Below are 13,220 nucleotides of genomic sequence, written 5' to 3'. Positions count from 1 at the left end.
TGAAAAATTTTGTACATAGCCATAATAAATTTAACACAGTGCTTAGGTTTTTAGATTTTAAATGAAAATATTTACAAAAGGATAAAAGTCAATAGGCTTGATCTATGAACTCTTTCAGACTTGTACTATCTATTCCTCTTAAGAAAATGGTAAGAGGGTGCTGGGAGGAGCTGGACTCATCATTAAACCACCAATCAGGGAGGGTGTCCTGGCTGTCTCATCCCTAATTTGCCATCTGTCCAACAAACGGCCAATCAGGAGGGATATCCCACCCCTCGCATCCCCCTCCAACTTCTTCCATATGGAAGAAATGCAAGCCCCCAGTATGGTAGGCAGGCAGCTGGAGCTGGGAAGGAGGGCAGAGGGTCAGGGGCTGCAGCTGGGGATACTGTGGGGTGGAGGGAGGGAGCCCCCGTTAGCACTCCTGCTACCTCAGAACAGCTCTGGCCACGGCCTTGCCAGGCCTTGGCAGGGCTGTCCAGGGTGGTGCGGCGAGGAATGGGATCCCTGCCAGCGCTCCCCCGCAAAAAAGGCCTGCAGAGGCCTCAGTGAGCCTTTGGGGGGCTGTGGGGAGGAGGCCTCGGCTGGCCTGCCCAGGGCAGGGGAGGGAGGCCCTAGTGCATGCTGTATTGTTAGCTACAGCAGGCTTTGTTGCTATTATATTAATAATAATTGGTGATCTGTTCTGACTCCAAGAGAAGATAGCTATTCACAGGTTACAGCCCATGAAAATCACCAGTGATTTTCCCACAATTCACAATTGTTACTCTTTTTCATCATTATATGGCAGCATCATACTAATTTCTGTTGGGGCACGTTCTGGGTTGGCTTACATTTCTACCTGTCCAATTGAATCCAGTGTACATTAGCATGTGCAAAATATATTTTTTTTTACTTGCAGCTGATTTTAATTTAAGCTATATCTTTAAACCGCTCCGCGGTATTAAATAAAAGAGTAAGGGGTAAGTGGGAGGAGAGTGGGCGGGTGCTGTCCGGGATAAAACCTTGGAGGAGCGAATCAGGAGCCGCAAAGCGGCTCCTGATTCGCTCCTCCGCCACTCCAGGACCAGGTGGCCAATGGGAAGGCGCACAAAGCGCGCCTCCCCATTGGCCACTTGGCCCGCGCCGCCAACTCTCCACTCTTCCAAGGCTGCCATCGTCGTCTCAGCACCCGCAGCACCGTCAGTCAGCCACGGGCGCTGCCATGGCCGCTGCGGATGATCCTCCCCACACACCGCTGGCCTGAGGGAAACCTCCTTTCCCTCTGCCCGCCGACACCCCTTCCCCGACCTCTGCACTCGCCCCTCCCCCCCTGCTCCTCCCCAAATGGCTCTCCGCGCCCTGCCAATGAGCCCTTCCCACCCCGGCCCGCACGGCCCTTCCCGGACCCCATTCGCTTACAATTTGCCCCCACGCCGCTTTGGTCGCCTCCCCGCTGCCGCCGCCACGCCACCAAAGCCGCCTGCCCACATGCCGGTCCGATTCCCTCCGTGCCATCGCTGCCGCCGCTGTCGTCCCTGGCCCCTGGCCGTACCGATAGCGACACGCCGGCCCCACGCGCGCCAATGACGCCAAGCCGGCCCGCGCTTGCCTCACATCGCCCCCGGACCCTGGCCACACCGATGGCTACAGGGCGGGGCCACGCCCGTGAACAAAGCTGAGCCGGCCCGCCGCCTCTGCCACACCTCACTGCAGTCGCTCCAGGACCTGCCCTCACCGCTGGCTACAGGCCGCGCCCGCGCCCTCTAACGCCGCAAAACCGAGCTGCGGCCGCGCCCACGCCCATGCCTTGCTGCCCTCTTCCTCCGGCCGTCGCCCTGCCGCACGACCCGATCCTCTGGCCTGCGACCGCACCCCGGGCCTACAGGTACTAGCGCCCGCTGTATTCTACGGACAGCGGGCTTTATTTCTAGACTGTTAGATAATTTGAATTCCCAATTCTACCTTTGGAGTATCCTGTATTTGTGTAATAGAATACTTAGCATGATTTTTAACAGGGGTAGATTTTGCCCTCTACAGGCCTGCTAGATTGGCAGAACCAGAGTTCACTGGCACTGTGGAATGCCTGATACAATACATCTTGACATCTTTGTAAAGAAGCAAAAAGGATCTCAACAGTTTTTTAAAGGAGTATTTATATGTAGAAAGTGGTGTTTGATCAATTATTCTTTCTTTCTTAGGAGGGAAAAACAATTAAAAAGAGCAGTGGTTTCTCTGGCAAAGGGTTCAAATTTGATGAAACTGAGGAGGCTTTGGCTAATGAGCGAAAGAAACTACAAAAAGCCGCACTTGGTTTGCAAGATTCTGATGATGAGGATACAGCAGTTGATGTATGTATTTAAACTTTATTTGCTTTTTCTTGTTATCTAAATTTTTTTCTTTCATTCAGGTCCTATTGAGAACCTTCATGAATTCTCATGATAGTGCAATAAAGTTTATTGTCTGTGGCCAAAGGCTGTTACAGTCTGGCACATATACATAGCATAATTATAAATATCAACATTAAAAGTCTAAAACATCAGACACAGTCTCAAACATTAAAACAATCTAACTGGAAAGTACTACTTTTTTTAGATGCAGTTCTAGCCTGTATTTTTTGGCTGCTAAAGAAAACAAAAGGATCAGTATCCGAGAGTAGAAAAAGCAGAGTCTCAAGAGTCTGAGAAAGAATTTAAGCCCTTTAAAAGCACTGTTAGAAATTTGGTTCATGTTATTTGCTTTTTATAGTAAGGCAAAATAGATAGCAATAAAGGTTTTCCACTTTTCCCCACAACTCAAAAGGAGATGATAAATTTATTTCTCAGAGGTGTTCTTCATGTAAAATGGAATAGACTCACCCTTGCCAGATACTTGCATCTTTTAACATGCCATTTATTTCCCTTTCGATACATATTTCTCTGCATTATATCTTATTGACTTTTCTCTTTTTAAATAGATTGATGAACAGATTGAAAGTATGTTTAATTCAAAGAAAAGAGTGAAGGACATGGCAGCACCAGGTGGAACATCTAATGTTCCTGCCCCAACTGCTGGAAATGCAGAAAAATTAGAAATTGCTAAGAGGTTGGCATTGAGAATCAATGCCCAGAAGAATCTTGGAGCCGAGGCACAAGTATTGGTCTCTTTTCAATTTAAGGTCACCCTCTTCTACAAAGCAAATTTTTCCAAATGTTTATTTTTTGCAAACAGTTAGGCAGCAAATTCCTCATTTTCTGGATACCTCGAGAGACGTGGATATGATCGCATGTTTTATAAAGTTCTGTACTACCATCAGACTTATTGGTGGCCTTGGTTTGTTTTGATTTGTTTCCATGCAGGCATAAATTCACACAGTGGAAAAATAAATTCAGGTTTTGTAGTCTTGAAACAGAAGTAAAAATTTTTATTTCTCTTATTCTTGTGCCTACCACATGCTTATAATGAAATTACTGTTGAATTACTTCTGTAGAATTTGCTAATCTTGCCTGCCTTTAAATATTCAATTGGGAGACATTAGATAAAGAAAAATTATATATGGGAGGTTTAGAGAATGGAAGTTTTACTGTGTATCTGTTTGCAATGTTTGAAGTATTCTTTATGTGACTGTTGATGCAGAATTTCAAATTGCTATTGGGAGTAATGTAAAGGGTCAAAATGTTTTATAATCCTTTAAGGGATTCTAATTAACATTAGTTTATTTGCAAACATACCTATCTATGTACCCATTGTTTTTTATATTCTGTATAAAGTAATTTGTGAAGGACTATTTCTGCATGAACAGGGTTTGTTGTTGTTGCTGTTGTTGTGGATGGTTTTTGGTATGCTGAAAAATTTCCATTACTCAGGGATTTACATTTGCAGTAAATCATATTGGAAGGGATCTCCAGGGTCATCTAGTCCAACTCCCTGCACAATACAGGAAGTCAAAACTATTTGCCCACCCACATTGACCTCAATTTCATGCCCAAGTGATCCCTCCCCCCAAAATCTCCCGAATCCAACCTGGCCTGGAGGGTATTCCCCTAGCATCCCACAGACCGTTTATGCACTGGAGGTTTCATGCTGGGCTGCAGGCTGGAGTTTTAGTCATGGCAGGTTGCCCCACCTCTTCCTGTACCCACATGGGGGAGCATTTGGACTGTTGCACCTCATCCACCCCCCATTTGTGCTCCTGCACGGGAGCTGGAGCAGTGAAGTTCCCAGTGCATAAACGGTCACAGTGGTGATCAACCATTTCCTGGGTATGCAAGGAAGGACCACAAGAGACAAACACTGACTCATCCCTTCCTACCCACCCACTCACAATCTGCTTAAGTCCATAAAATCAGCATTTCTGTCAGATTACTATCTAGCCTCTGCTTAAAAACTTCCAAAGAAGGAGACCCCCCCCCCCACCTCCCGAGGAAGCCTGTTCCACTGAGGGAACCGCTCTGACAGGAACTACTGGGTGTTTAGCCAAAAATTATTTTGAATTAATTTCAACCCATTGATTCTGGTCCGATCCTCTGGCGCAACAGAAAACAACTCTGCTCCATCTTCTATATGACAGCCCTTCAAGTACTTGAGGATGGTTATCATATCACCTCTTAGTTGTCTTCTCCCCAGGCTAAACAGACCAAGCTCCTTCAACCTTTCCTCATATGACTTGGTCTCCAAACTCCACACCATCTTTGTGGCCCTCCTCTGGACATGCTTCAGTTTGTCTACACATTTCTTCAGTTGTATTGCTCAAAACTGAACATAGTACTCCAGGTGAGGTCTTACCAGAGCAAAGTAAAACAGTAACATCGCCTTGCATGATCTGGACACTGTACTTCTGTTAATACAGCCCAAAGTTTGCCCTTTTAGCCACCGAGTCACACTGCTGACTCACGTTCAGTGTATAGTCTACTAAGACAACCCCACCATGTACTTCTGCCAAGACAAGCCTTGCCCATCCTATAATGATGCGTATGAGTTTTCCTAGTTAAATCAAGAACTTTCCAACTATTGAAATTCATTTTAGCCCAGTTTTCTATCTGAGTGCTTTCACCTATCCACGTATATATGCTTTACATAAATTTTTAATAAAAATTGAATTGGCTTCTTTCATAACACACTCCACACAAGAATATATAGCAGCTTGTTTGTGTTTGGCCTCAGAGAGGAATAAATAAAGTACGTTAAAAAGAGTGAAGTACACCAAATTGCAAAAGAAAACTAGAGTAGGGCAATAGATAGGAATGGATATGAACCAATTCATGAGCCAGAATTCAGCATGAACTTGGCCTGATTCTTAACCCTCCAACAACTCTGCAGGGGAGGTGCCTTCTCTGAACATTTACTGGGCTTTTGTCTGGTTCAGTTTGTCTGTTTGGGCCATTTAAACTGAACACTTGAGCAGGGTGGATCTGCTGCGAGTTATTTAACCCATCTGTTTAACTCCCCTTCATGAAGCAAAATGGACCAATGAAATGGCTGCCAGCAGTCTGCCTACCAGCTGTTAGGTTTAAATGGCATCATGTGGCTTAATTTGGATATTATGACATAGTTTACTACTTAGCCACAATTTGCTTTTGCCTTATATCTCTACAGTTATGGTGGTTGTTCATTTTGTCTGCAGAAGAGTGCTTGCACTCAAAAGTTCACACCTTGAATTAATCTTTGTTGGTCTTAAAGGTGCTATTGGACTCTATTGTGCTATCTCAGACTGGCTACCCACTTGAATCCATTGCTAATGAGTTACAGTACCTTCAGAACCGTATGCTATGTGTTGACTCCCCATTCTTACAGCAGCCCCTGAACCACACTGTTCTGGTGTATAACTCTTTAAATGGCAGCTTTTCTGGATGAGTGCAGGGCTCTGTCAAAGGGAGAAACCAATAATTACGTCAGTGAATTTGCTGAATTCACAAAAGCATTTGAGCTAGCCCACTATGATCAATGCAGTGAGTACTGCTGGCCTGAGCATTCTCATGGCAGAGGTAGTATCTCCCCACAGCGGTTGTACCAAAGATATGAGTATTGCATTTCTGATTAGTGTATATGATTTCGGCATGAACATCGTAATAGCTATATCAAACATTTCATATGTGTTATGCTGTGTCTGCTTTCTTAACTTAACTGTTGAAGTGCTGTGATGGTCAGAATTAAGTAATTTAGTTATCTTGGGATAACAAGGTATCAGCCTGTAAGCCTGTTCAAAGATTCAGGGGGTAAACTGAACTGAAATTGAGGGAGAGAGGTGTTAGAAGCTAGGAGCTCATGTAAGTGATCTTCCTTATGCAGAGAAATAGTTAGTGATCTGTGAATGATCCAAAATAAACAGTGAGTTGGTTGAAATGCCTTGAAATTCCTGATTCATATAAACAAGCATTGTTATTTCAAAGTAACTGAACGTTAGTTATCTCTGAGAGAAACTATACATTCTGATTTATATTGCTTTTTAAAAAAACCCAGCACTTTGCATGTGCACAGAATGTTTAGTGTGGATATGCAAAAATATTACAAGACAATAATGCCCAAATTTTGACTCATTTTTCTACTGACTTGTACTGTAGTATGTTTCTGAAATTAGTTTTTCTTTTCTTAAAAAATACCTTATTACAGGATGTGATGCAGCAAGCGACAAACGCTATCTTGAGAGGAGGTACAATTCAAGCTCCAACTGTGTCTGCAAAAACCATAGCTGAGCAGCTGGCTGAGAAGATCAACGCCAAGCTCAATTATGTGCCGATTGAGAAACAAGAGGAAGAAAAACAGGAAGGGGGACAAAACGAGTCTTTTAAGAGATATGAGGAAGAATTGGAGATCAATGACTTCCCACAGGCAAGAAGGATTTTTCATTAATGGCTGTTGTGCAGCACAGCACTTTGGTTATAAATCATATGCATATATTCATTTATCCCCCTGACACAGACTACCATCACCACCCTGAGCTCAAAAGGGATTTCACAGGTCTCCTGTTGTGGCTACTGCCACTCCTATAACTAGAACTTTTCCTGGGGAACTCCCTTTTTTGCTCAGTATCTATTCTTAGACCAAGCTTTCTGATAAGGCTGCTAAGTTTTGTGTATGATGTTATCTTGCTAAGGAATTTGTCTTTTAGATCTACTGTTCAGTAAGTTTTAACTGAAGAACTGTGAGCAGAGCTCCACTTGTGGAATGGAACTTTCCCTCTCTTCTGTAGTCCCCCTGGGTTCTCTGAAACACTGTTCCGAGAGCTGAGCAGACGCTTGGGAACTATATGGATGCAGCTCAAGAGGCTGAGGGTAAAGTCTGTGGGAACTGCCAGCATATCCCCAACCCTATATTTTTTTCCTTTGCATCTTTTGTTCCACAGACTGCTAGGTGGAAGGTAACATCAAAGGAAGCATTGCACAGAATAAGTGAATATTCTGAAGCTGCCATTACCATCAGAGGAACATATTTTCCTCCAGGCAAAGAACCCAAGGAGGGAGAACGAAAAATTTACTTGGCTATAGAGAGTGAGTATTACTCTTCATATCTGATAATATAATATCCTTATACTATACTATATAACATCCTTCTACTATACTATAACTTCTACAGTTATAGTATAGTAGAAAGGAAATGGCAATTGGAACATGTTCCTACTGAGCATTAAACTTATGTCAGTATCAAGTGAGTTGTGCTGTAGTAAAAATATTTACTGGCACAGTTTGTACAAAATTCCTGCTGTTTCAAAACAAAGAAGAGAAAGATCAAATTTTGTTCTAGAAGAGTAGAAGCAGGAGGTAAGATATACTCATTATGTCAGTGGAATGAAAGTAATGGTTAATGCAAAGAATTGTTTGTAGACATACACAAGATATATATGATGCAATCCTACCTCATGCTGCAGAATATTTGCTGTAGTCATGATCAATTTGTTGTGACAATAAACACCATTTTTTAAGAAAGCCAGTGCTTCAGAACTTACTTAGTAGTGTATAAGTTAAAGAAACCAGGAAATGTGATCAGTCCATATCTCTGAAATTGGCATCTTTCCCTGTGGTGACTCTCCATGACCTACTGTAATGTGTTGCTCTGTTTCTTATGTGGAGCCATGGGATAATTCATGTTCAAGACACCTTGCAGAGTACATCTGGAATTGGCTTGAGAACTCTCTACATCATCAGGAGTGTACATATATTAAGCAACACCTAGTTTTAATACTGTTTATTACTTGGCATTTTATAAGCCAACTAATTTCATTAGTTATACCATTTCTATAACCTGAAAGCACAAAAAAGGCATTATAATGGCTCCATGAAAAAATTTGAAGAAGAGCAGTAGTAATTCATTTGATATTGAATGGATACTGTGTAATAGGTTAAACTGGTGGTAATCTGTTCTTTGTATGGTTACTGGAATTGTATTGGATGATGCCATGGAAAAGACAATGTTATTACTCCTACATAATAAGCATAGATAAGCATAAAAACAGTCTAAGGCAGAAATGATTTTGCAAGGATTGCTACTCTGCAGTGCCCCTCTTCCCACTGGGTTTTCACTGTGATTTATATTTATTTATTTCTCATGTATTTGTATACTGCCGTCCCATGTGGCTCAGGGCAGTTTACATTGAATAGCAAAGAACAATACAGTATAACTCAGAAATAACAGAGAGAACATAGTTTGAGAACATCAACATTTTAACAGTCCCATGGTTGGTCGACTCCGGTATTTGCTTCATGGAGAGGGGTTCAGGGTGGCCTGTAGATGTTGTTAGTTTTGGTCGACCTCAAATACCTGGCAGAACAGCTCCCTTTTGCAGAATTGATCTTACTCCGGCAGGGACCCTGTTGTCCTCTGGGAGCTCATTTCACCAGGTGGGGGCCAAGACAGAGAAAGGCTGAGGTCAGATGAGCTTCCTTGGGGCCAGGGATCCCCAGTTGGAGGTGGTGGAGCATAAAGCTCTTTGAGGGGTGTAGGCAGAGATGCCTATATAAGCTGATGGGAAGCTTTTTATATCACTGATTTAAATCAGTCTCTTTCTTTCTGTTTATTATTGCCTGGATTTGTACCTGCTTCAGTTGCTGCAAATTAAAGTGCTTTTGATTGTTAGATACAATTAAGAATGATAATTGCATACTGATAATTTTTTAAGATATTTATCATCATGATGTATGAATTATTAAAGTAACTTATTGGCTTCTTGGTATTGTTTGCTTCATTTTGATAAAAAGAGTTTAAAAGTTTGACTGTCTGCTTCCAGGTGCCAACGAATTAGCTGTGCAGAAAGCAAAAGCAGAAATCACTAGACTCATCAAAGAAGAGCTCATCAGACTGGTACGTTAAATGTTCCTGAAAGTAGCATATGCAACTTTTCTAATTGCTTCAGAAACTTTAATAATTTGATAGCATGGCAATGTTATGTCCTCAATAATACCTTAAAGCTATCTATATTTAATATTGCACATCCAGAAATTATTTTGTCTTCTGTTATTTTGAGGCAGAATACCAATGGGCTTTTGTGCATGAAAATTCTAGTGAGTTAGCAGATATGTTCATCTCCAATACTGGTTTTGATCTGATACTCTGATCTGTGCTATCCAAATGCTATTATAGTGCCAGCTTCCTTTTGTTGTTCAGTATCATTTACCTTCCCAAACAGACTCAATTTTATTTTGTCTTTACCTGAAAGGTTTTCCGTTTCTCTAATTAACATTAGTTGCTCAAATAACAACATACACTTTTCTGCTTTGCTCAGTATTGTCTATTGTGGTGTTCACAACATCAGGCTCTGTAGCTCTCCCAAAAAGGTTACAACATTGAGTTTATTTTTTGAGCTTTTTACATTAATAATTTCCAGTTTAGGCATATTTTAATGGTTGTTTCTGAATTGTTCTAGTTACGCTAGTTCACTCAGTTCGTCAATAGTATATCTGACTGCATACTTTTCCTTTTTTTTCTTTTGCAGCAAAATTCATACCAACCTACCAACAAAGGAAGATACAAAGTTTTATAAATGCTTGAAGTAAATCTGTCTCCCAGTTGCTGATTTGTGAATGTTTGTGGTTTCTCTTTACCTTTGCTATTTACTCCGCTTATTGTAAATTAAGGTTTTTCTTCAAAAAATATTGTCATGCTGTATTTTTTTTTTAAGATCAGAATTGCTTTGTCAAGATCTTTGTTTTCTGCGCAGAGAAGAACAAGTTTGGTAGAGAGCATGATTCTTTAAAATATTGTATGCTTTCCATACTACCTATGTGGAATAAAACCCATTATAATTTTCCTAGAAGATTGTGATACAGCCTCAGTTTGGAAAAGCTTGATATGGGGTTGGAAGTTCTTACAGTTCTTTTTGGTTCACAATTTGGAGTAATGAAACAAATGCTTTAAAATCAGGGCTGAGTTTTCTTCACTTCTCCTTTCCTTTCGGTGTAAAAATTCCCAATAAGATCACTAAGAGCTTGTGATCCCCCTAGAACAGCTCAAATACATTTTCTGCAAAATGAGATATTTGGGGTTGCACTTATATGCCAGGATATTTACGTATGATTGCCAAGTTTTTTTTTAGAATTATGACTGAGAAAGGAGAGGAGAATTGCTCATTTGATCAAGGTAGCAATAAGAAGGGTTAGTAATTCATCTCTCTCACACATATTACTCTTCCTGTCTTAATAGTGCCATTCTAAGCAGAGTTGCACCCTTGACTTCAGTGGACTAAGAAGGCTGTAATTTGATTGTACTGTTAATTATTTACCCAGCTGCTACTTACTCTGGGGGGGGGGGGGCATATAGATGTGATAATCTGTACCTGATTCTCCCACCCCACCCCACACACACACACAGTAATTTTGGGGTTGGGAAAATTTTAAACGCCATGTTCTCAGTCATATTAGCACTGATTCATTCAAATACTTAAAATTTTAATTAGTCTTTGATCCCCAGGCATAATATATAGTCTTGCCATCAGACTAGCTTTCTGTAAATATCTAATCTCAGGCTTTTATCCATAAATTATGAATTTATTATTTAATAGAATAATTGCACTTTTATAACAGGAGAAACCTTTTCTTAAGAGCAGTACATAATCAGGCTTATAGTGTGTGTATGTTTATATGTATACATTCTTTTTTCTCTGTAGGATTAGATGAGAAACATTAGTCAACCCTATCCCCTATTGGTCATAGACTGTACTGGAATATAGTTGCCTATTTTTTACAGTCTTTCTGGGGAACACTTACTGGGGAATCAGTTCTACCAGTTTCAGATTGCAGCCTGCCTCTCCCTGGTTCACACTCCTGTTTCTTACAGAAACTCAAAATGAAACATTTTCAGATTCTTGTAATTTTGGTTTAATACAATTTAATCAGTGATGGTGTATTTAAATAATGGCAATTACTACTGGCGTGAAAAGTTGTCAGTTGTCAAAAAAAATTGTGGAAAGGTGTGTTGCTGTGGGACAAAATCCTAGTTTTAAATGTACAAACTACGTTACCTTAATAAATCAGGTTTTAGACTGAACAAATGTCAAGACCAACTCATGGACTTTTTTTTTTGGTAAATTTATAACAAGATTTTCCTTTAAATACCTTGGGACTCTTCTTATAATATCAGACTTCCTTACATATTCTTTTAAGATTTTGCACTTTTAGATTAATACTATCTTGTCATACAGTGGGACTGTGGCTGTTTAAAAGCACTTTCAAGGAGTCCTAAAATTAATTGGGGGTAGGGGAGAAGAGGCAAAGGCATGGTTTTGGTTTGAAATGTTTTATGTTTGTACTTGAGAAAGGCTTGCTGGAGTCATTTTAAGATTTAAAATTGAACTCCTGCTTGTAATTTTTCAGTTTTAGAATGAATGCAAGGTCTTTGTAAAGAATAATTTCACTATATAAATATTTTCTAAATTCTTCTTAAAATAAAATCATTGTAGTATATTTTTTTTCTGAAAATGTTTTGAAAAACAAGCTTTTGTCCTACTTACTTGGCTACAGACTTTGACATTTCCCTTTCAGTAAACTGTTTTACCACATTCAAAAAGGTTGAGATGCAAAGAGCCTTTCTGTGATGAGCCAGTGAAATAAGAACTGCAGTTGTCAGACTGGAACCCTACTGCTGCATAAGACTTCATATGCTGAAGCAAGAGTTGGTTTGATTTTTGTAACGCTGCAAGTTCATTGACAAAGCAGTATATCTGCAGATGTAGAAGGAGCTGCACTGAATATAGATTAGTTTTCTCAGTGAAGCATCTTTATGAAGGTTGTGCATTGGAAGCACTGATCAAAGCTTTCTGTAAGTCAGTAGGAACAAGTACTGACTAACCATCAATTTGTCACCCTTTTCCAGCATAGTGTAACGGTTAAGAGCAATGGACTCTAATCTGGAGAACCAGGTTTGATTCCCCACTTCTCAACATGTGGTCAGCTGGGGGACCTTGGACTAGTCACAGTTTGCTTAGACCTGTTCTCACAGAGCAGTTCTGTTAGTGTTCTCTCAGCCCCACCTACTTCACAGAGTGTCTGTTACAAGGGTAGGAAGGGAAAGGTGCTTATAAGCCTCTTTGGGACTCCTTCAGGTAATGAAAAATCAGAATATAAAACAGCTCTTCCTGATTTTCTAACATATCCCTAATTTACTAAACGACCAGTGGTCTTACCTGTGAGGGGTCATTCTCCCCAGAGGTATAGGAAGACATCTTGGGTTGTTCCATTCTCCGGTTCAGGGAGGCAGGCTCACATTTTCCCCTCTCCTTCTTCCTGAGTGTGTGTGCCTCTCTGCTCCAGTTCGAGACTTCCACCGCTAGATCACAGTATTCGCCACTCAGATCATCACCCTAAACTCAAGTGAAAAATAGGAAAGGGAACAGAAAACAGTAAAAGGTGCTAACAGGCCAACAGTAATAGGAAGAATAACAACTTGCAACTTCTAGGGGGGATGAAGATGTCTTCCTATACCTCTGGGGAGAATGACCCCTCACAGGTAAGACCACTGGTCGTTCTCCCCCAGAGGCGGAAGACATCTTGGGACTTTCCCGAGCAGTGTCCCCAGGGTGGGAAGTTGCTCACAATGAGATGACCTCCTGTAGAACCACTTGCCCAAAGACAGCATCAGTGTCTATCTAATGGTAGTCTATGGTAGTCTAATGGTAGTCTAATTGTAGTCTATCTTGTAGTATCTTGTAAAAGTGGAAACCAAAGTCCAAGTGGCAGCCTTGCAGATTTCTTCCACTTGCACATTAAGAGATGCTGCCGTAGTTGCCACACTATTCCTTCCGGAACTTGGACTCTCGAGGCCTTGTAAGCTTCCAC

At 41.1% G+C, this 13,220-nt stretch overlaps 1 protein-coding gene across 2 annotated transcripts in view; it reads left to right on the top strand.

Annotated features, from left to right (window-relative positions):
* DDX46 (DEAD-box helicase 46) overlaps window positions 1–11,438 on the top strand; it is a 35,934-nt gene extending 24,496 nt beyond the window's left edge. The window contains exons 19-24 of one of the 2 annotated variants that reach the window (XM_077326817.1): window positions 2,181–2,330; window positions 2,936–3,112; window positions 6,568–6,786; window positions 7,301–7,445; window positions 9,179–9,252; window positions 9,884–11,438. In XM_077326817.1, the coding sequence (XP_077182932.1) occupies window positions 2,181–2,330; window positions 2,936–3,112; window positions 6,568–6,786; window positions 7,301–7,445; window positions 9,179–9,252; window positions 9,884–9,931 (813 nt within the window). In that variant the 3' untranslated portion in view covers window positions 9,932–11,438. Of the gene's footprint in view, window positions 1–2,180; window positions 2,331–2,935; window positions 3,137–6,567; window positions 6,787–7,300; window positions 7,446–9,178; window positions 9,253–9,883 lie in introns of both variants that reach the window. The other variant, XM_077326816.1, reaches the window with a different exon arrangement.
* The last annotated feature ends 1,782 nt before the right edge of the window (window positions 11,439–13,220 follow it).

The sequence above is a fragment of the Paroedura picta genome, chromosome 3, assembly GCF_049243985.1.
Source record: "Paroedura picta isolate Pp20150507F chromosome 3, Ppicta_v3.0, whole genome shotgun sequence".
Classification (NCBI taxonomy): Eukaryota; Metazoa; Chordata; class Lepidosauria; order Squamata; family Gekkonidae; genus Paroedura; species Paroedura picta.
The sequence above is the reverse complement of the archived record's forward strand: the minus strand, read 5'-3'. Positions and strand labels throughout refer to the sequence as shown.